The following is a 25,010-nucleotide window of genomic DNA, read 5'->3' on the forward strand; positions in this document are numbered from 1 at the left end:
TTTGTGGCTGATTCTTCCATCACCAACTACTAAAAAGCCCCATGGGAAGGCGGATTGGAGGTAGATCTTACTGTCATTGCTATTTAGCCACTGGCTATTATAAGAGAGACCAGATCAGCATCAAACCATTAGATCATCAGACGCAGCAGCAGAAGTAAGCCATTCAGCCCATTGAGTTTGCTCAGCCATTCAATGAGATCTGTTAATCCTCAATTCCCACAATCCAAAGCTGGGCAGGCTAGGTGGATTGGCCATGGGAGATGCAGAGTTATTGGGGTAGGGTAGGGGGGCAAGTCTGGGTGGGATGCTCTTCGGGGGGTTGGTCTGGACTCAATGGGCCGAATGGCCTGTTTCCATACTGTGGGGACTCTATGATTCCAGTTTCTTGCCTTTTCCTCAAAATCCTTGACTCCCTTTCTGATTAAAAATCTGCTACTCCCAGACTCGAATATACTTAATGACCCAGCCTTGACAACCCTCTGAGGTAAAGAGTCCCCTTGGTTCACCAACCCCTAGCTGAAGAACATGCATGTATTTGCATCTGGGTTGCTGCAAGTGTTCCAGGCTTACTGGACTGTGCGCTGTGCTCAGGTCAGTTGTCTGAAGCCAGAAGGTCCAAAGATTTGAATTATTGGTCAGGATTACGCATCTCAAAAGCAACCTCAATACACAAGTGCCACCTACTGGATTAATATCAACATTAACCACTCCAACGTCAGGCTCATTTCGTAGTCTCAAACTGTACCAGTATGGATTACACAGTAGATTGTTAACTTCCACTGGTCATGCAGAAAAAAAAGGATAAAATCAAATCAGGCAATGACTGATGATGATATCCAGAATTATTATTGTATCTTATATATTCAGCATAAATTGTACATCCACCAGTTTAAGTGCTGTCTCTTTGTAGCACATGCCAGCGAAGATAATTTTCTCCCTTTACAGTCTGTTGAATGCTGTCATGGTTAGCTACCCTGGGCTCTCTCTGAGTACCAGACTTTGCCTGTGATGAGCCAAAACGCAAAGTCTAATTCCTCACACTTTGCAGTGTTGTACTGTCTACGTGAATTAGTCCCAATTTCCAGCATAATGCTTCTCTGTTTAAGTAAGTAGTGAGCAAAAACCTAATGCAAGTAGCAACCTGTTCATTGCTAGCAAGTTTATAAATGGACGTATCGGATGAAGACCGATTCTAATTAGTTTGCGTCACTCTCTGCAATGCTGAAGCTTACACTGAAGAGTGGTCATGGAAGGAAGAAAGTTGTGCTTCCATGTACCGTCTTTCATGACCATGAGGTGTCTGCCAAAGTGCTTTTCAAGTGTAGTCACTGTTATAATGAAGGAAATGCAGCAGCAAGCTTGCATATTAGGAGCTTCCTTCCCTTGCTGTGATTGGGATTAGATAAGCTATTGTTTGGTGATGCTGGTTGAACGATAAATATTGGCCTGAACACCAGAAACAACGTCACTGTCTCTTCTTGAAAATACTGCTTTCAAGACCACTTGAAAGAGTATGAGCCCTTCTTCAGGGATTCCTGAAGAAGGGCTCATGCCCGAAACGTCGATTCTCCTGCTCCTTGGATGCTGCCTGACCTGCTGCGTTTTTCCAGCAACACATCTGATCTCCAGCATCTGCAGTCCTCACTTTCACTTGAAAGAGTAGTTTATTTCATAACTCTATTAATTCACAGGATTTCGATTAGATTAGAATACCTACAGTGTGGAAACAGACCATTCGGCCCAACAAGTCCACACCAACCCTCCGAAGAGCAACCCACCCAGACCCATTCCCCTACATTTACCCCTGAATAATGCATCTAGCATTACGAGCAATTTGGCATGGCTAATTCACCTGGACTGTGGGAAGAAACCCGAGCACCCGGAGGAAACACATGCAGGCACGGGGAGAATGTGCGAACTCCACACAGACAGCCGCCTGAGGCTGGAATTGAACCTGGGACCCTGGTGCTGTGAGGCAGCAGTGCTAACCACTGAGCCACCGTGCTGCCCCAGTGACAACCACTGGCAAGGCCAGCGTTCCTTGCCTGTTGCTAATTTGCCTTGAGAAGGTGAGTGTGGGCCTTTGAACATCTCATCCAAAAGACAGCTGTTTCAACTCCCTCACAGGGAATGGGAGCTTTGGATCTTTGTGCTCCAGCCCTAGGGCTGGACTTGAATTCACCATTTTTACAGCTCAGATATGAGTGAGCCATGGTTAGCAGCATAGATACTGCCTGAGCAATCCAGGTGAGGTCTGCTGCTGGACAATGAACAATAATCCAACTAAGAGAAAGTGAGGACTGCAGATGCTGGAGATCAGAGTCAAAAAATGTGGTGCTGAGAAAGCACAACCGGTCAGGCAGCATCTGAGGAGCAGGAGAGTCAATAATTCGAAGATAAGCATCACATTCCTGATGAAGAGCTGATACTCGAAACGTCGAATCTCCTGCTCCTCGGATGCTGCCTATCCTGCTGTGCTTTTCCAGCACCACACCTTTTGACAATAATCCAGCTAATATCAGTCAGTGCCCTCGAGAATGCAAAGGAAGATAAAATCAATTCATTTTCAAATGGAGAACCATTAAAAGGAAGCTGAGAATATGGTCTCTTTGCCTAAAGATGAAGCTTGTAGAAGACCGATATTATGTAAGATAGCTGACTTGTTAGGGTCAACTCAGTAGTTCCAGTCACTGATTCTTAAGTTACTTTATGGGAGAAGCTAATCCGTTCTGGTTGTTATTACTCAATTCTACAGTCTGTGATTATGTAGCATAGACTAATCAAGGTACTATACCTGCAGAGTTAACAATGTCTCTTACCGAGTGTGGATGTTAGTCAACCAGTCTAATTTGAACCAAGGTCAAAAATCACACGACAGCAGGTTATAGTCCAACAGGTCTGTCGTGTCGTGTGATTTTTGATCTTGTCCAACCCAGTCCAACCTGGCACCCAGTCCAACCCAACCTGGCACCTCCACATAATGTGAAACAAAAACTGAAATTGCTGGAGAAACTGTTCTGGCAGCATCTGTAAAGAATAACAGAGTTAATGTTTGGAGTCCTGTGGCCCTTCATCAGAACAGTCTGGGTCTCCAGGCTCTCTGGTTCTCCTTACTGGGTCTGGCCGACATGTGACTCCAGATTTATAGCAATGACTCTTAACAGCCCTCTGGGCCATTAGGGATGGGTAGTACCTGGGTGCCCAGCCAGTGATGCACACATCCTGTAAATTATTTTTTTAAAAAATCTGCCCCAAAAGGCCTTAGTAGAACCAACTACAGGCATCTCAACAATCTGTTTTAATTGGACTGTTTTCTCCTCTCTGGTTATTAAACTTAATGTTGAAATACCCACATGGAATGAAGACAAACAATGGAAATGTTTTACACTGTGATGGTTATTTGTGAAAAAGGTCAAAAACGCTTCAAACTTGGCATTGTCAGCTAATTGAACAACAACAACTTACATTACTGTGTCACCTTTACAGAGTAAGGTGTCCCAAGGTGCTTCATGGCAGTGTGAATGATCAAAATTTGAAATGGATTCATACAAGGAGATGGTAGAACAAAGACTTTCTCAATCAGTAGATCTTAGTAGCTTCTTATAAGAGGAGGAAGGAGTAGGGGGGTTGAGGAAGTCACTTCCAGAGTTTTAGTCCTGGATAGCTGAAGGCATGATGCGTTCCATCAGAGACATGCAAGGGGCCAGAATTTGAGGAGTGGGCTGATCTCACAGGTTGTGGGAGCTGGAGGGAATTGCAAGAGGGATTTCAGAACAAAAACATTAAACTGTTATTAACTGATACCTATGGGGCCAGGCTGGTTGATCAAATATTCCAGATCATCAAGGGGTACGCATAATCACAGTAAGCCCTGACCCAAGAGAAGCTTCACGATGTTGCAAGAATTAGAATTAGATTTATTGTTACCTGTATTCAAGTTAAAAAAGGATAGGTGTACAGTGAAAAGTATACAATGTCGCCTACACACAGCACCATCTTAGGTGCAAACTACCTAGGTACACAAAAAATAGAGAAAGTAAGGTAAAAACGTTACACTACATTACAGATAAAATAGTATAAGTCAGCAAAATAAGAAATAAAGCTAAAAGATAGATATTACAGTCTTTCTATAAGGGCTCTGAATCTGACAAAGGAGCAGTGCTCCGAAAGCTTGTGATTTCAAGTAAACCTAAAAATCACACAGCACTAAGTTATAGTCCAACAGGTTTATTTGGAATCACAAGCTTTTGGAGCGCTGCTCCTTCATCAGGTAACTGTGGAGCAGGACCATAAGACACAGAATTTATAGCAAAAGATCACAGTGTCATGCAACTGAAGTGATTTATTGAACAAACCTAGATTGCTGTTCAATATCATTTCAGTTGCATGACACTGTGATCTTTTGCTATAAATTCTGTGTCTTATTGTTCTGCTCCACAGTTACCTGATGAAAGAGCAGCGCTCCAAAAGCTTGTGATTCCAAATAAACCTGTCGGACTATAACCTGGTGTTGTGTGACTTCCAGCCCAGTCCAACACCGGCACCTCCACATCATGAACAAATTAAGTTGTCACAATGCTGTGACCTGTCTTACAGCCTGCCTAATTCATAATTTTCAGATAACAAACACATCATGAATTTGTCCATGTATAAATTTCATCTCGTTTTAATGTTATGGCTCAAGGTGATTTCTGAAACACTAATCCTTCTGGATAGGCCCCAGAGTGAGAGATTTCAGGTGGAACTTTGTGCCTTGATAGATTGATACCACATTTAATAGAAAAGAGTTTAACCTTAGGAATCACTGCCACTGTATAATTGAGTTGATGATGCCCTTGATTCAGACAGGTTTACCATGCAGAAAAACGGCAGTGTTGTATGTGGGTTACTTCAATAGTGGTGGATCGCTGAATCTGGCTAGAGCAAAGGCTAATGTAGACTCACCTTACATTTTCTGATTTGAGAAACTGAAATCCCACAGGATTTACATCAGGGGAAGGAATGTTTCTTCACAGTTTATCGAGTCTCTTGCAGCCAAGTGCTGCTGTTTACGATAAATCTCAGGAACACAATTATGAACAGGAAAGGGTAATCCTTACATTCCCCATAAATCCCAACCCCTTCTAATATCTTTGACCATTGAGGCTTCTAAAGAATTATTTGCCATAGTATATGCTGATTCAGAGTTAGGTCAGCATTAGTTCATTCCAACAGTGGATTGGAGCAGTTCATCTGAAATGGCCCAGTGAGCCATTGTGGCAGCAGACAATAACTGATAGCTTTTAAAAAAAAATAGTTTCTTGTTGCTTCACAATATATTATTTTTAAAATTTTTTCATAGGATGTGGGTGTCACTGGTAAGGCCAGTGTTTGTTGCCCTTTCCTTACTGCCCTTGAGCTGAGGGTGCACTCATCCATGTCAGAGGCTAGTTAATAGTCAACCCCATTGCTGTGGGTCTGGAGTCACATGTAGGCCAGACCAGGTAAGTGCAGCAGATTTCCTTCCCTGAAGGACATGATTGAACCAAATTGATTTTTGCTATAATTGATAATAGTCAACATTGCTGATGCTAGCTAGCAATTCGGCCTGCCTTGTCTGTGCTAGCTCTCTGAAGAAGCAATGCACACAGCCATCACCCAGTTGCCCCACCCCCACGTATCTCAGCCCATTCATCCTTTACAGAGAAGGATCCAATTCCCTCTGGAAAGCCTTAGGTGAACTGGCCTCCAACAGAATCGCAGACAGGGCATTCCACTCCCTAACCGTCCACCTTGTGAAGATGTTTCTCCTTATGTCACCGACTTGCTGCTTTTGTAAATGAATGTAAATCAGTTCCCTCTGGCTTTTGATCCAAATGGGAAGTTTCTCCATGTTATTCTGCCCTGTTCCTGCATAATGTTATGTCCCTCTACCAACTCTCTTCTGTCCCTGTCTCTTTGTCTGTGTCTCTGTCTCTTGCTCTCTCTGTTTCTGTCTTTCTCTCTCTGTTCCTATCTCTCTCTCTCTCTGTCCCGGTCTTTTTCTCTGTTTGTGTCACTGTCTCTTGCTCTCTCTGTCTCTATCTATCTCTCTGTTCCTTTCTCTCTCTTTCTTTCTCTCTCTCTCTAACTGGTCCTAGGTTTATGTGGAACAAATGGCATTTTTGTTGCCACTGACTTTAAGTTTCTACTAATCAATAAAATGAATTGCAGTTCCTGCCTGAATAAAATCACAGTTGTAAATGTATTCAGACTAAATGGCAGCAAGTTAACAAGCCTTGCCCAACTGCTTAACTTTTATCAGTGTTTAGACCTTTAGGTCTGGAAATATAGCTGCAGTGCTATAGTAGACTTCGTGGTCCTTTCACCATACTTGGAAATGTTGTTTTATTCCTAAAGTTTGTGTAGGTTGTTAATTCTTTGTTAACTTTTCTGAATGTATTCTTAATTTTATTGATACGTTACAATCATTAAAATTAATCACACTGAATCTCACTGACTGTGCTGCACAGAAATAGGCCATTCGGCCCCAGGGTCCCTGCTGGTGTTATGCTCCTCACAGCTTCCTCCTGCCATTTTTCCCCTAAACCCAATGAGAATATCCTCCGATTGAGATTTTCCTCAAATATCGGTTTCTAGCTTATCCTTAAATTCATCAATGCAACCCACTTGCACTATTCATAAGAACTTAAAAACTAGAAGCAGGAGTAGGCTGCCTGGCCCCTCGAGCCTGCTGCGCCATTCAATAAGATCATGGCCGATCTTTCTGTGGACTCAGCTCCACTTACCCACCCGCTCACCATAACGCTTAATTCCTTTACTGTTCAAAAATCCATCGATCTTTACCTTAAAAACATTCAACGAGATCGCCTCAACTGCTTCCCTGGGCGGGGAATTCCACAGATTCACAACCCTCTGGGTAAAGAAGTTCCTCCTCAGCTCAGCCCTAAATCCGCTCCTCCTTATTTTGAGGCTCTGTCCAATAGTTCTAGTTTCATCCGCCAGTGGAAGCAACCTCTCTGCTTCTATTCCCTTCACAATTTTATGTTTTGATAAGATCCCCCCTCATTCTTCTAAATTCCAATGAGTATAGTCCCAGTCTACCCAATCTCTCCTCATAAGCCAACCCCCTCAACTCCAAAATCAACCCAGTGAACCTCCTCTGCACCCCCTCCAGAGCCAGGACAGCCTTTCTCAAGTAAGGAGACCAAAACTGCAGACAGTACTCCAGATGTGGCCTCACCAGCATAACCTCCCTGCTTTTAAACTCTATCCCTCGAGAAATGAAGGACAATATTCCATTTGCCTTCTTACTATCCTGCTACACCTGCAAACCAGCTTTTTGTGATTCATGCACAAGGACACTACTGCACACTATAGCATTCACTGAGGAAATTCCACTCTCGAAGCATGATCAGGGTTAAGAGCTGCATTGTGAATTGCCTGTTGGAATTAAGAATGACCACGTTATACAGATGGCCCATAACACTGCTGTGCCCCAGCTGTGGGCAGAGGGTAGAGCTTCTGTTGAAAGCTCACAAGCAAAATGACTTTGCATGTTGCAAGGCAGGTAATGAGAATGACACAGCGTCTACAGAGATTCTGGATCAGTGGTGCTGGAAGAGCACAGCAGTTCAGGCAGCATCCAAGGAGCAGCGAAATCGACGTTTCGGGCAAAAGCCCTTCATCAGAAATAAAGGCAAAGAGCCTGAAGCGTGGAAAGATAAGCTGGAGGAGGGTGGGGGTGGGGAGAAAGTAGCATAGAGTACAATAGGTGAGTGGGGGAGGGGATGAAGGTGATAGGGAGGAGAGGGTGGAGTGGATAGGTGGAAAGGAGATAGGCAGGTAGGACAAGTCCGGACAAGTCATGGGGACAGTGCTGAGCTGGAAGTTTGGAACTAGGGTGAGGTGGGGGAAGGGGAAATGAGGACACTGTTGAAGTCCACATTGATGCCCTGGGGTTGAAGTGTTCCGAGGCGGAAGATGAGGCGTTCTTCCTCCAGGCGTCTGGTGGTGAGGGAGCGGCGGTGAAGGAGGCCCAGGACCGCCATGTCCTCGGCAGAGTGGGAGGGGGGGTTGAAATATTGGGCCACAGGGTGGTTTGGTTGATTAATGCGGGTGTCCCGGAGATGTTCCCTAAAGCGCTCTGCTAGGAGGCGCCCAGTCTCCCCAATGTAGAGGAGACCGCATCGGGATCAACGGATACAATAAATGATATTAGTGGATGTGCAGGTAAAACTTTGATGGATGTGGAAGGCTCCTTTAGGGCCTTGGATGGAGGTGAGGGAGGAGGTGTGGGCGCAGGTTTTGCAATTCCTGCGGTGGCAGGGGAAAGTGCCAGGATGGGAGAGTGGGTCGTAGGGGGGCGTGGACCTGACCAGGTAGTCACAGAGGGAACGGTCTTTGCGGAAGGCGGAAAGGGGTGGGGAGGGAAATATATCCCTGGTCCCTCACCTGCCTCTGACATCTGTCTTAAATCTATCACCCCTCAATTTGTAGTTATGCCTCCTCGTACACGCTGACGTCCTCATCCTAGGAAAAAGACTTTCACTGTCTACCCTATCTAATTCTCGGATCACCTTGTATGTCTCTATCAAATCCTCTTTTAGCCTTATTCTTGCCAATGAGAACAGACCCAAGTCTCTCAGCCTTTCCTCGTAAGACCTTCCCTCCAGACCAGGCAACATCCTGGTAAATCTCCTCTGCACCTTTTCCAATGCTTCCATATCCTTCCCAAAATATGGGGACAAGAACTGTACACAATATTTCAAGTGTGGCTGCACTAGCGTTTTGTATAGTTGCAGCATGATATTGTGGCTCTAGAACTCAATCCCTCTACCAATGAAACCTAATACACTGTATGCCTTCTTAACAGTACTATCCACCTGGGTGGCAAATTTCAGGGATCTATGTACATGGACTCCAAGATCCCTCTGCACATCCACACTACCAAGAATCTTTCCATTGACTCAGTACTCTGCCTTCCTGTTATTCTTCCCAAAGTGCATCACCTCACATTTAGCCAAATTGAACTCCATTTGCCACCTCTCAGCCAATTCATGAGTTTATCCAAGTTCCCCAGCATCCTGTAACATTCTTCCACACTGTCCACTACTCAATCGACTTTAGTGTCGTTTGCAAATTTACTAATCCATCCACCTATGCCTGCATCTAAGTCATTTATAAAAATGACAAACAGCAGTCGTCCCAAAACATCTCCTTGTATCTCACCACTAGTAACCGGACTCCAGGCTGAATATGTTCCATCAACCAGCACTCGTTGCCTTCTTTCAGAAAGCCAGTTTCTAATCCAAACTGCTAAATCACCCTCAATTCCATGCCTCTGCATTTTCTCCAACAGCCTACAATGTGGAACCTTATCAAAGGTTTTACTGAAGTCCATGTATACCACGTCAATTGCCCTACCCTCATCTACATGCTTGGTCACCTTCTCAAAAAAACTCAATGGGGTTTATGAGACACGACCTGCCCTTGACGAAATCATGTTGACTATCTGAAATCAAATTGTTGTTTGCTAGGTGATTATAAATCTTATCTCTTATAATCCTTCCCAAAACCTTTCGTGCAAGAAAGATAAGGCTCCCTGGTCTATAATTACCTGGGTCATCTCTACTGCTCTTCTTGAACAAGGGCACAACATTTGCAATCCTCCAGTCCTCTGGTACTAAACCTGTAGACAATGACAATTCAAATATCAAAGCCAAAGGCTCTGCTATCTTCTTCCTAGCTTCCCAGAGAATCCTCGGATAAATCCCATCCGGCCCAGGGAACTTGTCTACTTTCACTCCTTCTAGAATTGATAACACCTGTTCGTAACTAACCTCGATCCTTTCTAGTCTAATATCTCGTACCTCATTCTTCTCCTCTACAATATTCTCCTTTTCCTGAGTTTAGCACCTCTCCGATCTCCACAGGGTCCACGCTCAACTTCCCACTTCTGTCTTTGACTGGCCCTATTCCTACCCTAATCATCCTTTTATTCCTCACATACATTTAGAAAGCTTATGGGTTCTCCTTTATTCTATTTGCTAAAGACTGCTCGTGTCCTCTCTTTGCTCTTCTTAACTCTCTCTTTAAATCCTTCCTAGCTGATCTGTAACTCTCCATCGCCTCATCTGAACCATCTTGCCTCATCAACACATAAGCCTCCTTCTTCTTCTTAACAAGAGATGCAATTTCTGTCGTAAACCACAGTACCCTTACCTTATCACTTGCTCCCTGCCTGACAGGGACATACCTATCAAGGACACACAATATCTGTTCCTTAAACCAGCTCCACATTTCCATTGTCTGCATCCCTGCATTTTGCTACCCCATTCTATGGATCGTAATTCCTGCCTAATCACATTATAATTGCCCTTGCCCCATCGGTAACTCTTGACCTGTGGCATGTACCTATCCCTTTCCATTGCTAAACTAAACGTAACTGAATTATAGCCACTATCTCCAATGTGCTCACCTACAAATCAAACACTAGGCCTGGTTCATTACCAAGCACCAGATCCAGTGTGGCCTCCCCCCTTGTCGGCCCTTCAACATACTGTGTCAGAAAACCCTCCTGTACACATTGGACAAAAGCTGATCCATTCGACGTACTAGTGTTATCGCATTTCCAGTCAATGTTGGGGAAGTTAAAGTCCCCCATAATGACCACCCTGTTCCTTTCACTCCTACCCAGAATAATTTTGTTAATCCTCTCTTCCACCTCCCTGGAACTCTGCGGAGTCCTATAAAAAACTTCAAGCAGTGTGACCTCTCCCCTCCTGTTTCTAACCTCAACCCACACTACCTCAGTAGACGAGTCCTCATCAAAAGTTCTCTCAGCCACCCTTATACTATCCTTGACTAACAAGGCCACACCTCCCCTTCTTTTACCGCCTTGCCTGTTCTTAATGAAAGATCTAAACCCTGGAACCTGCAACATCCATTCCTCACCCTGCTCTATCCATGTCTCCGAAATCGTCACAACATCCAAGTCCCAGGTACCTATCCATGCTGCAAGCTCACCTACCTTATTTTGGATACTTCTGGCGTTGAGGTAGACACGCCTCAAACGACTTCGCTGTCTGTCAGCATATTCCTGTGACCCTGAAATCCTGTCCCTGTCCTTCCTATTCTCATCTTCCTGTGCACTGCAACTACACCTCCGGTTCCCATCCCCCTGCTGAGCTAGTTTGAACCCACCCGAATAGCACCAGCAAATTTCCCACCCAGGATATTAGTACCCCTCTGGTTCAAGTGAAGAACATCCTGTTTGTACAAGTCCCACCTTCCCCAGAATGAGCCCCAATTATCCAAGTACTTGTAACCCTCCCTCCTGCAACATCCCTGTTCAGCTGGTATCTCTCCCTATTCCTTGCCTCGCTATCATGTGGCATGGGCAACAAACCAGAGATAACAACTCTGTTTGTTCTAGCTCTCAGCTTCCACCCTAGCTCCCTGAAATCCTGCCTTACATCCCTATCCTTCTTTCTACCTATGTCGTTGGTACCTACATGGACAACGACTTGGGGCTGGTCACCCTCTCCCTTCAGGACCCTAAAGACACGATCCGAGACATCACGGACCCTGGTACCCGGGAGGAAACACACCAACCGCGAGTCTCGTTCGTTCCCAAGAAACCTTCTGTCTGAGCCTCTAACCATCGAGTCCCCAATGACTAACACTCTCCTCTTTTCCCTCCTTCCCTTCTGTGCAACAGGGACAGGCTCTGTGCCAGACACCTAGGCCCCACTGCATACCCCTGGTAAATCGTCCCCCTCAACAGTCTCCAAAATGGTATGCATGTTTTTCAAGGGAATGACCCCAAGAGATCCCTCCACTGATTGTTTTTTTTCCTCTTCGAACAGTTACCCAGTTTTCTCCGTGTCTAGGAGTCACTACTTCCCTGTAACTCTTATCTATCGCATCCTCTACCTCCCGAATGATCCGAAGTTCATCCAGCTCCTGCTCCAGTTCCCTAACACGATCTTGGAGGAGCGAGAGTTGGGTGCACTTCCTGAAGATGTACTTGGATGGGACATCAATGCTGTCCCCCACCTCAAACATCATGCAGGAGGAACATTGCTCTCCCTGCACTGCCATCCCTGCTCGTCCCCTTATCACAAAGTAAAAATGAAGAGACGCTTACTTATATGTAATCTTAGTAAAATTGTATAAGACACTAGTCAAGTCCAAGCGAGATATTGTGAACAATTTTGGTTCCCTTATTTAAGGACAGATATACCGGTATTGGAATCCACTCGGCTGATCACAGGTATCTTGCAAAGATGGCTTGAGTAGGCGTTGCCATTGAGTACAGAAGAATGAGGGGTGACCCTATTGAAACATACCACATTCTTAGGGGACTTGACAAGGTAGATGTGGAAAGCTGTTTGTCCCTGTGGTACAGTGCAGGACCAGAGGGCATAATCTCAGAATAAGAGGTTGCCTGGATGTAGGCTTGCTTGCTGAGCTGGAAGGTTCATTTCAGCAAACAAACCTACATCAGAAGCTCATCTTGAGCCACAAATCTTCTCAAAACTCGCTAACTGGTCGTCTCTTTAATACAGAGATGAGGAAGATATTTTTCTCTCAGAGGGTAGTGAATCTGTGGAATTCTTTACTGCAGAGGGGTGTTGGGGCTGGGTCATTAAGGATATTCAACGTTGAGACAGACAGATCAGTAAGGGAATCAAGGGTTTGGGGAAAAAGCAGGAAAGTGAAGTTGAGAGTTGCCAGATCAGCCATGATCTCATTAAATGGTGCAGCAGACTCAATGGGCTGAATGGCCTACTCCTGCTCCTTTGTCTTATGGGTCTCTGCCCCTCACTTGTTGATTAATCCTTCTCGTCGCCTTCTTTCCAGCCATCCCCCAGCTGTTCCAACTGAAAGCCTCCATTCATTCCTGGAATAGCATTCCATTGGCAATAGACAATTTTCTCTTCCATATTCCCACAATTTAGTGTGAGGTGATTAGTGCTCCCTGGTGACCTTACGCTTTTTTCTGCTGTTTTAAACTTGCTCTCCATCCACCAAATGCCACTTTGGCTTCCTGCGTTAAGTCTTTCCCTTTGAAATTTTCACAAGAATCATAATCTCCCATAAAATTAAATTTCAGTCCTTAAAGAGCAAATCTAATTCCATCCCATTTGAAGAAAAAAGCATTACACCTGTTTCCAAACCATTATGTCTTGGAACCCTGAGAATTTGTTTTTTTTCAAAATGTGTTTCACACGACAGTATTCTCCTGGGGACAGCTGCGGGAATGCTGTCTGTAGCATGGAAATTGTTTGGTCAGTTTCAGTGCAGTTTCAACAGAGATATGACGTAGTGAAATTCCTTTTGTGTAGTGTCATAGAGTTATAGAGATATAGAGCACAGAAACAGACCCTTCAGTCCAACCCGTCCATGCCAACCAGATATCCCAACCCAATCTAGTCCCACCTGCCAGCACCCGGCCCATATCTTTCCAAACCCTTCCTATTCATATCCCTATACAGATGCCTCTTAAATGTTGCAATTGTACCAGCCTCCACCACATCCTCTGGCAACTCATTCCATACACGTACCACCTTCTGTGTGAACAAGTTGCCTCTTAGGTCTTTTTTATATCTTTCCCCTCTCACCCTAAACCTATGCCCTCTAGTTCTGGACTCACCCACCCCAGGGAAAAGACTTTGTCTATTTACCCTATCCATGCCCCTCATGATTTTATAAACCTCTATAAGGTCACCCCTCAGCCTCCGACGCTCCAGGGAAAACAGCCCCAGCCTGTTCAGCCTCTCCCTATAGCTCAAATCCTCCAAACCTGGCAACATCCTTGTAAATCTTTTCTGAACCCTTTCAAGTTTCACAACATCTTTCCAATAGGAAGGAGACCAGAATTGCACGCAATATTCCAACAGTGGCCTAACCAATGACCTGTACAGCCGCAACATGACCTCCCAACTCCTGTACTCAATGCTCTGACCAATAAAGGAAAGCATACCAAACACCTTCTTCACTATCCTATCTACCTGCGACTCCACTTTCAAGGAACTATGAACCTGCACTCAAAGGTCTCTTTGTTCAGCAACACTCCCTAGGACCTTACCATTAAGTGTATAAGTCCTGCTATGATTTGCTCTCCCAAAATGCAGCACCTCACATTTATCTAAATTAAACTCCATCTGCCACTCCTCAGCCCATTGGCCTATCTGAACAAAATCCTGTTGTACTCTGAGATAACCTCCTTCACTGTCCACTACACCTCCAATTTTGGTATCATCAGCAAACTTACTAAATGTCCCTCTGATGCTCACATCCAAATCATTTATATAAATAGTGAAAAGTAGAGGACCCAGCACAGATCCTTGTGGCACTCCACTGGTCACAGGCTTCCAGTCTGAAAAACAACCCTCCACCACTACCCTCTGTCTTCTACTTTTGAGTTCTGTATCCAAATGGCTAGTTCTCCCTGTATTCCATGAGATCTAGCCTTGCTAACCAGTCTCCCATGGGAAGCCTTGTCGAACGCCTTACTGTAGTCCAAATAGATCATGTCCACCGTTCTGCCCTCATCAATCATCTTTGTACTTCTTCAAAAATACCAAGCTTGTGAGACATGATTTCCCATGCACAAAACCATGTTGACTATCCCTAATCAGTCCTTGCCTTTCCAAATACATATACGTCCTGTCCCTCAGGATTCCCTCCAACAACTTGCCCATCACCGACGTCAGGCTCATTGGTCTATAGTTCCCTGGCTTGTCTTTACTGCCCTTCTTAAACAGTGGGACCACATTATCCAACCTTCAGTCTTCCGGCACCTCACCTGTGACTATCGATGATACAAATATCTCAGCAAGAGGCCTAGCAATCATCTCCCTAGCTTCCCACAGAGTTCTTGGGTACACCTGAACAGGTCCTGGGGATTTATCCACTTTTATGCGTTTCAAGACATCCAGAACTTCCTCCTCTGTAATATGGACATTTTTTAAGATGTCACCATCTATTTCCCTACATTCTATATCTTCCACGTCCTTTTCCACAGTAAATACTGATGCAAAATACTCGTTTAGTATCTGCCCCATCTCCTGCGGCTCCACACAAAGGCCGCCCGAGGGATGGGTATCATCCTTTGAAATCTTATTTTGTTCCCTCAGCAATGCCTGAAGCTGCAGACCAGGTGTTTGGTGTGCTCTCCTTAGTTACTATTTTGTCCTTCATGTATTTGTAGAAAACCTTTCGATTCTCCTTAATTCTATTTGCCAAAGCTATCTCATGTCCCCTTTTTGCCCTCCTGATTTCTCTCTTAACTGTACTCCTACTTCCTTTATACTCTTCTAAGGATTCACTCAATCTGTCTTGTCTATACCTGACATATGCTTCCTTCTTTTTCCTCACCAAACCCTCAATTTCTCCAGTCATCCAGCGTTCCCTATACCTACCAGCCTTTCCTTTCACCCCTGACAGGAATATACTGTCTCTGGATTCTCGTTATCTCTTTTCTGAAGACTTCCCATTTTCCAGCTGTCCCTTTACCTGCGAACAACTGCCCCCAATCAGCTTGAAAGTTCTTGCCTAATACCGTCAAAATTTCTCTTCCTCCAATTTGGAACTTCAACTTTTAGATCTGGTCTATCCTTTTCCATCACTATTTTAAAACTAATAGAATTATGGTCACTGACCCCAAAGTGCTCCCCCACTGACACCTCAGTCACCTGCCCTGCCTTATTTCCCAAGAACAGGTCATGTTTTGCGCCTTCTGTAGTAGGTACATCCTCATTTTGAATCAGAAAATTGTCTTGTACACACTTAACAAATTCCTCTCCATCTAAACCCTTAATACTATGGCAATCCCAGTCTATGTTTGGAAAGTTAAAATCCCCTACCTTAACCACTTTATTATTCTTACAGATGGCTGAGGTCTCCTTACAAGTTTGTTTCTCAATTTCCCCCCACCTTACCCCAGTTCCAACCTTCGAGCTCAGCACAACTCTCATCCTTTCCACCTTTCTGCTCCACCCTCCCCTCTGACCTATCACCTTTATCCCCACTCCCATCCACCTATTGTACTCTTTGCTACCTTCTCCCAGCCCCACCCCACCCCCATTTATCTCTCCACCCCGGAGGCTCCCTGCCTTCAGTCCTGATGAAGGGCTTTTGCCCGAAACGTCGATTTTTCTGCTCCTCGGATGCTGCCTGACCTGCTGTGCTTTCCCAGCACCACTCTAACCTAGACTCCAGCATCTTTCCACCACTGACGTCAGGCTAACCAGTCTATAATTCTCTGTTTTCTCTCTCCCTCCCTTCTTGGAAAGTGGGACAACATTTGCCACCCTCCAATCCACAGGAACTGATCCCGAATCAATAGAACATTGGAAAATGATTACCAATGTGTCCATGATTTCTAGAGCCACCTCTTTCAGTACCCTGGGATGCAGACCATCAGTTCCCGGGGACTTATCAGCCTTCAGACCTAACAGTCTCTCCAACACCATTAAGGTGGGAGGAGAAAGATTTAAAAGGGACCTGAAGGGCAACTTTTTCACACCGAGGGTAATTTGTGTGTGAAATAAGCTGCCAGAGGAACTGGTAGATGCAGGTAGAGTGACAACATTTAAAAGATATTTAGACAGGGATATATGAATAGGAAAGGTTTGGATGTGCCAAAAAAAGGCAAGTGGGACTGGTTTAGATTGGGAAATGTGGTCAACATGGATGAGTTGGACCAAAGGGCCTGTTTCCATGCTGTGTGACTCTAAGTTTGTGAGAACTGGGTGGAGCAGGGATTCCATGGCAACACCACCTAATAAGGCATACGTGGTGCCATTCAGATGGAACTCAGCTGCCCAGTTCATAAATTGAACAAGTTCATCGCTCTCCTGTCATGTAATATTATTGTTGATAGTTTGCCTCTTGAATTGGTATTCTTGTGAGATGTCCTGATGAGGGCAAAATGAAAAGCTTCAACCAAATGTGCCTTTTGTAGCAATACTCAATTCTGTATGACCAAACAACTATTTCAATACGGAAAGAAAGACCCTCAGCTGCTGGAAATCTGAAACAAAAACCAAAAATGCAGCAGATGCAGGTCTGGCAGCATCTGAGGAGAGAGAAACAGAGTGAATGGTTTGAATCCAGTGATCCTTCACCAGAACTGAAAATAGCTGGGGGCAGGTGATAATTCTACAGATGATGGATTGTGTTGGGGGAGCAGGAGGGTAGCAGAATAGAGTACATGGGGATAGTGCCCAGGGACAGAGACAGAGAAAGAAAAGGGACAGGCAAACAAAGAAATTGCTGCTGATGATAAACAAGGAGAGAGCTAATGGCTGAGTAGGATGCTAATGAGAAGTGAAAATGTTTGAAGATGGATGGCTGGGAAGGGAGTAGTTCATATGGGACTGAACCTATGGGGACAAACGAGAGGAATGGTGTTTAGATCTCATTATTAAGACAAGTGCCTCTTTCTGTCAAGTTTCATTCATAAATAGCCTTTGAGGAAAGATTTCCTGCCTTCCTTAACTGGTCTGGCCTACTTGTGGCTCTAGATGCACAGCAATGGGGTTGAATCTTAACCATCCTCTGTTATGGCCTCAGAAACTATTCAGTCAAAGGGCAATTAGGGACGGGCAATGACTGCTGTTCTTGCATGTGCAGTCCACATCCCATGAATGAAAATTCAGTGCAAAGACAAGTCGCTCAGCCCAACCAGTCTGTGCCCGTGTTCATAAACTGCATGACTTTCCGCTTTTGTCGTCCACCTGAGCTTTTGGATGTGTTTGTAAAGTGTCACAACAAAAATCAAAAATGTTTAGTCACTTGTACAATCCAAATTTTTGAAAAAGCTGCTTCAGAAAGATGACTCTGCCATTATTGATTTACAGAGAACCACATTAAGTCTTCAGCGTAGAAACAGGCCATTCAGCCCAACGGATCCATGCAAGCATTTATACTGCACATGCATCCTCTTCCACCCAACACCATCTCACTCTCTGCTTGTACCTTTTCTCACTCCTGTGTTTATCCAACTTCTCATTGAGTGACTCTATGCTACTGCTAGTCAGCTTTTCCAAGTGATCACAGGTTCCACGTCTGAGTTATTCTGATGTACTAAGAGCTAACCTGGCCTTTCAGGCACAAAGGCCCAGGTTTGTTCAACTGAATGACTAGGGAGTTCCTGTCTTTAACAATATTTCACCATATTTCTAAGCAAGTCAAAATGGCAAAATCATTTTCTCAGCATAGTGACCAAAATGCTCTGAAGTAAAGTTTACTTTCATGAAAATGTCTTCTTCCATTTTACTGTGTTTAGTAGTGAGCAAGGGAAGGCGATGGCCTAGAGGTATTACTGCCACACTGCTCCTAGAGTGACCCAGTTAATGATCCAGCGTGTCCAGGTCCAAATACCACCAAGGCAGATGATGGAATGTGAATTGAATTTTAAAAATCTGTCAATAAGAGTTTAAAGATGACAATGAAACTATTGTTAGGAAAAACCCATCTGGTTCACTAATGTCTTTTAGGGAAGGAAACTGCCATTTTTACCCGGTCTGGCCTACACGTGACTCCAGACCCACTGCAACGTGGTTGACTCTCAACTGTCCTCTGGGCAATTAGGGATGGGCAATAAATGCTGGCCTGGCCGCATCCCTGTGAATGAATACAACATTAGCGTGAATCAGTTTGGCGTCCATTATCATTATGCCTATTATTTTTCAGACTTTAACAATATTTACTTTTCTTTCCATGTTCTAGTTTCCACAGAAGAAACCCCTGATGGTCAAGCAGAAAATTCACTGAAAAAGAAAGAAGACGAAAAATGTACTGGTTCACCTTGTAAGGGCTTTTTGAACATTGCGTTGATAAAATGATTCTTGGAGAAGAGTCAGTTGAAGTAGATATAATATTTAGAATATCGCCTTTTCAAGTTTTAAGTTTGCTCGCTGATCTGGAAGGTTTGTTTTCAGATGTTTCGTCACCATGCTAGGTAACATCATCAGTGAGCCTCCGGTGAAGGGCTGGTGGCATGTCCCGCTTTCTATTTACGTGTCTTGGTCTCGTAAGGTGGGGTGATATCATCTAACAATACACTTAAACAACAGCTGATGAACCTAAAGGACCCTATATGAACAACCAGCAAAACAAATGTCATTTACAAAATACCCTGCAAGGACTGTAACAAACACTAAATAGGACAGACAGTCAGAAAACTAGCCAACAGGAAACGCAAACACCAACTAGCCACCAAAAGATATGATACACTATCACTAGTATCCTTGCATACAGGCGAACTGGGACAACATATCCGTCCTATGCCAGGTTAAACAGAGACACACAAGGAAATTCCTAGAGACCTGGCATTCAATCCAAAACTCCATCAATAAACACATCGATTTGGACCCCATTTACCAATCTCTTAGGAAAAAAGAAACATAAATAGAAACATAAATAGAAAGTGGGAAAGAACACCAGCTCTTCACTGGAGGCTCACTGATGATGTTACCTAGCATGGTGACGGAACGTCTGAGAATAAACCTTCCAGCTCAGTGAGCAAATTTACAACCTGAACCTCAACCTGAGCTACAAATCTTCTCCAAAATCACACTGCCTTTTCATATTGGAAGGCTTGGCTTCCATGGTGATTAAACAGAGTGAGGAGAGTTACAGGGAATTTTTAATGGTTTCTTTGAAGTCTGTGTGGTAACCATGCCAACTGCAGCTCAGTGGGTAACTCCCCAGTGTGTAAATCCCAGGCCTTTTCACCCTAGACACTTGAGCACAAAAGCACTGCAGTCAGTACTGAGGTGAGTGCCACACTGTCAGGGGCTGCTATTTGGGGAGAGACATTAAATTGAGGCCTCGTTTGCCCCTTCTCAGGTGGATCCTGGTGCAGAAGGTAATGGATCTGATAGGGCTCATGGTGGCATTAGGCCCAGCTGTACTGATGACGCAATCAAAGGAAGAGAATTGAGGAATCTACTGAGAGAGAGTGGGAAGAGGATAATGAGTTGGATGATCAACCATGATCATATTGGATGCTGGGTCAGACTCGAAGGGCTGAATGGCCCATTTCTGCTCCTACTCCTATTGTCTATGTTATCCCAATGGGGGTCAGATCTGTCATCTGTCTCCTGATAGAGATTCTCTTGATTCCTGATGAAACACTCTTACCCAAAACATCAATTTTCCTGCTCCTCGGATGCTGCCTGACCTGCTGTGCGCTTCCAGCACCACTCTAGTCTCCAGCATCTGCAGTACCCACTTCTGCTCTGTCTCCTGATAGTCTTAGTAATTAGGTCTAACTGGCCAATTTAATTTGTACCTATTGCTGTTGGACAATAAAACTACATCTCGGTGTTAAGACAAGAACCTCTTCTTATTAAGACTCAATAGTGATTCATCACCTCCCACTTTCATCTAAACAGGCCCAGTATAGAAAGGAGCATGAATGGCAGCACTGCACCAACTCATAAAATAAAATCACTCGAAAAAAATAAAGAACTGCAGGCGCTGGAAATCTGAAAGACAAACCAAAATTGCTAGAGAAACTCAACAGGTCTGGCAGCATCTGTAGTGAGAGAAACAGAGTTAGCATTTTGAGCACAGTGACCCTTCGACGGAACTGATGGCAGTTATGAAAAGCTGATATTTATGTTGATGATGTGGGGTGGGAGCGAGTGGGCAAACTTAGATAAAGAACTTAGAGAGAGAGAGAGAAAACAGTGGTTGGACAGACAAGATGTACTCCCACAACCCACTAAGGTTCCTCTGACAGCACCTTCCAAACCTGTGATCACTACCATCTAGAAGGATAAGGGCAGCAGATACACGGGACCACCACCCCCTTAAGGTTCCCCTCCGAGTCACTCACCATTGGAAATATATTACCGTCCCTTCACTGTCACTGAATTAAAATCCAGGAACTCCCTCCCATGTTATGGGTGTATCTGTTGCACATAGGCTCCAAAAGTTTGGAAGGTTGCTCTCCCCCACCTTCTTGAGGGCAATTAGGATGTGCAGTAAATGCTGGCCCTGTTAGCAATGGCTACATCCCATGAAAGAGTTTTTAAAATTCACCCAAATGTAAACAGATTCCAAGCAATTGAACTCATTAAACTGTTCAGCCGTGTTGAGGAAGTGATTCTGTATCTGACCGTTGTTCGATGTTGTGCTTTGTTTCAGCAGTGCCCTTGGAAAGTCAAGATGATGACTCTAAACCAAGTGATGTGTACATGGATAGCCAAATTGAAGGTGAGAATGCACACATTTAGCAAAACCAAAGGCAGTAGCAAATGCAGGAGATGGTGAATACCTTTTGCAGTGATTATTCTCTCTGTCTCCTACTGGATGTGGGCATTGCTGATAAGGGCAGGAGTTTATTGCTCATCCCAATTGCCCTTGTGTAGGTGGTGATAATCCCTGACCTTGATAATAACTGAATTACTTGCCTGGCTATCTTAATTCAGAGACAACTGTGTTGGTATGGGCCTGGAGTCACCTATAGACCTGATTGGGTAAGGCCGTGAATTTCCTTGCATGCAAGACATTAGTGAGCCAATCCAACCACTTCATGGTCATTTTTACCCAATACTAGTGTTTATTCCAGATTTATTTTACAGGCTGCTTTAATTCGCCAGCTGCCATTGACAGGATTTGAACTCCTGTCCAGTTTGTAGGTCGGGGCATCAGGAATAGTGTAGTCCAAAGACATAACCAGTCTTCAGTCTTCCCAAAGTCATTCATGGTCACCTGTTTGTTAAGTGAAGAAATTCAGACGTTGAAGAGAGCATCCCATTACCTCCACTTGCGTGGTGCAAAAGATTTTCCAGTTAGGATCAGGCTGAATCGGGCTGTGTTCAAACTCCTTTGAAATATGCATTTCCCATTCACAGGCGTCACTATTGGAACACAGCTATCTCCAGGAATTGTTTTTTTGCTATTGCATTATTACTGAAGTGCCACGCGACATGATGTGGTCTTGCTTAGAATTTCAAAAAATGAAATGTTTTTCTTCTCAGTTTTACAAAGAAGTTTACTTTCCAGATCAATCTGAAGACAATGAAATGCCAACCCAGCCTTGTAGCCAAACAGAAGGAGTGGAAATGGATAACTCTCAAGCTCAGTCAGAGGGTAAGGAGTCCTTTTCACTCTTAAAAGGGACAAAGAAGAGCCACTGGACTCAAAACATTTCTGTCTCCAGAGACGCTGCCAGACCTGCTGAGTTTCTCCAGCATTTTCTGTTTTTATTTGAGAGGGTTTTACAAACGGATTCATTTTTGCATCTCGGCCCACCTGGGTTACGTTGCACAGCCATTCACAGGGCTCCCTCATCCATCACATCATCTCCGTCCAAGTCGCCCGTCTGGATTGCTGGCTTCACTAAGTTACCTGAGCCGCACTGCGGCCAGGGTCCCAGCTATTTGCCTGCTGATCCACACCATCCTTCCGCCCATCTCCCTGCCTCACCGTCTCCCAGGACGTTCATCTCATAATGAGCAACAAGGGAGTCGGCGGGAGAGTGAAATCAGAGCCACAGTCAGATCAGCCACAATACTAGTGAATGACGGAGGGGCTGAATGGCCTGTTCCTCTGCGCCTAGTTTGTAAGCTCATATGTGACCTCCTTTTAGAAATACCTCAATGCTCTTGACCCAGGTTACCCTGGCACTTGTCAATCCTTAGGCTACTCATCCAATCTGTCCTACTGGGTCCGGTATCCACTCTTTCCACCCAGTGTGTCTGGAAAAGCCATCACCTATCAATCTCCATTTCACTTCCCTGAGCCCCCATGACCTTGTAAAATATTTGCGTCATCTTAAGATTCTCCTCAGCAGTTGCACTCTCACCTTTTGAAACCTGCACTGGTTCCTCTCCTCACCCCTACCCATTGTCTCTTCACACCCCACATGTGCCCCAGCACCACCAGCTCCACCCCGGCCCCTTACTGATCTCCCTCCTGATACCTAACCAGTGACTTTTCCCATTTTCATTTGGTTTCTTCAGTGTAGCTGGGAGCAGTAAGTTGCAAAGGAACACAAACAGTTTAACGCAATGGACAAAATGCTACCAGATAGAGAAAAGGAGGAGAACTGCAAAATTGTCAACTTGAATAGAGATAAGAAAAACTGCAACATTTTCGAAACACTGAGAAGCTTGGAGCTAGTGGGAGAACTGAGAAATATTTGGGCCTTTCTGTGGAACTCACTGAAAACTGGTGGACACGCCTGAGAAAGTTAAAAATCACACAACACCAGGTTATAGTACAACGGAGAATAAGATAACCACCTGATGAAGGAGCATCGCTCCGAAAGCTAGTGCTTCCGATTAAACCTGTTGGACTATAACCTGGTGTTGTGTGATTTTTAACTTTGTCCACCCCAGTCCAACACCGAAGTCTCCAAATCATGACACCCAAGAAATGATTTTAAGAGCCTGATGGTGTGTTGCTGTGTATCACGAGGGGCTGTGAGGGTGAGGGGTGTGTTAGGACCTGGAGGTTTGCTTGTGGGATTGGGATGCTTGGCTCGATTTTGGGACATTTGTTAGATTAGAGCAGGGGGAGGGGGATTAGTGTGGGTTTGGAGGTGGGGGATTGAGGCAAGGGAGAGTGGAAAATGGGATGGAAATTTCTGAGTGGAAATGTGAACTTGCACATTTTTTTAAAAAGCACTCAGTTTCCCACTTGCACCCAGCGTGGGAAACTGTACCTCCTGTGTGCACTACACCTTTACTCAAAGCATTGAGGCATATGGAGACTGCTTCGATTTCAGTGTAGCCCACTGTTGTCAGTACAGATGATCATTGTCCCTTGCTAGACTCTGAGCCATTTCAGTCCCAGGCCCAGTGATGAAAGAACAGCAGGGCCCATCTTTTCCAGACAAATTTATTGGTCAGAGTATTGAGTACAGAAGTTGGGAGGTCATGTTGCGGCTGTACAGGACATTGGTTAGGCCACTGTTAGAATATTGCGTGCGATTCTGGTCTCCTTCCTATCGGAAAGATGTTGTGAAACTTGAAAGGGTTTAGAAAAGATTTACAAGGATGTTGCCAGGGTTGGAGGATCTGAGCTATAGGGAGAGGTTGAACAGGCTGGGGCTGTTTTCCCTGGAGCGTCGGAGGCTGAGGGGTGACCTTATAGAGGTTTACAAAATTATGAGGGGCATGGATAGGATAAATAGACAAAGTCTTTTCCCTGGGGTTGGGGAGTCCAGAACTACAGGGCATAGGTTTAGGGTGAGAGGGGAAAGATATAAAAGAGACCTAAAGGGCAACGTTTTCACGCAAAGAGTGGTACGTGTATGGAATGAGCTGCCAGAGAATGTGGTGGACGCTGGTACAATTGCAGCATTTAAGAGGCATTTGGATGGGTATATGAATAGGAAGGGTTTGGAGGGATATGGGCCAAGTGCTGGCAGGTGGGACTAGATTGGGTTGGGATATCTGGTCGGCATGGACGGGTTGGACCAAAGGGTCTGTTTCCATGCTGTACATCCCTATGACTCTTAATAAAAACCTTGCAATAGATTTCAAGGAGTTGACAAAAGAAGCAAAGGTGACATGAGGAAAGATCTCTTCACACCGTGAGTGGTTCAGGTCTCGAATGCATAGTCTGAGAGTGCAGCGGAGGCACATTCAATTGAGACTTTGAAGAAGGAATTGGGTTACCAATGGAAGGAAATGGAAGAAGTGCAGGGTTACAGGAAGAGTTGGCAAGAGGTGAATTGTTGGGGGGTGGATAGCTGAGTTGGCTGGTCAGCTGGCTTGCAATGCAAATGTTGCCTCCAGTGAGAGTTGATTTTCTGGCATGTCCCTCCCCTGAGGTCTGGTGACCCTCGGGTTAAGCTCATCTCTAATGAGCCTCTGGGAAAATGGCAATTTTCACTTCTCTCAGCGAGCTGGTATATGCAAGATGGGCTGAACGATCTCTGATACTCGGAGTTCTCGATCTTTCCCCGTTACGAAGATGAAAATCAGCCCCTCTGTGTGTGCCTGAGATTGTGCAGCAATGTATTCCAGCATCCAACACCCCAGCAGAGCTTTCAC

General features: G+C 44.7%; 1 protein-coding gene across 3 annotated transcripts in view; it reads left to right on the forward strand.

Moving 5' to 3' along the window:
• Nucleotides 1-25,010, forward strand: part of macrod2 (mono-ADP ribosylhydrolase 2) — a 946,626-nt gene that overhangs the window by 897,968 nt on the left and 23,648 nt on the right. Inside the window, exons 12-14 of one of the 3 annotated variants that reach the window (XM_043696641.2) lie at nt 18,724-18,804; nt 21,151-21,219; nt 22,012-22,098. In XM_043696641.2, coding sequence (XP_043552576.1) covers nt 18,724-18,804; nt 21,151-21,219; nt 22,012-22,098 — 237 coding nt within the window. The remainder of the gene's footprint in view (nt 1-18,723; nt 18,805-21,150; nt 21,220-22,011; nt 22,099-25,010) is intronic. The other 2 variants (XM_043696642.2, XM_043696644.2) reach the window with 2 other exon arrangements.

This window comes from Chiloscyllium plagiosum, unplaced genomic scaffold (genome assembly GCF_037043375.1).
Source record: "Chiloscyllium plagiosum isolate Xiang-an unplaced genomic scaffold, Cpla_swu_hap1 HiC_scaffold_10, whole genome shotgun sequence".
NCBI classification, from domain to species: domain Eukaryota; kingdom Metazoa; phylum Chordata; class Chondrichthyes; order Orectolobiformes; family Hemiscylliidae; genus Chiloscyllium; species Chiloscyllium plagiosum.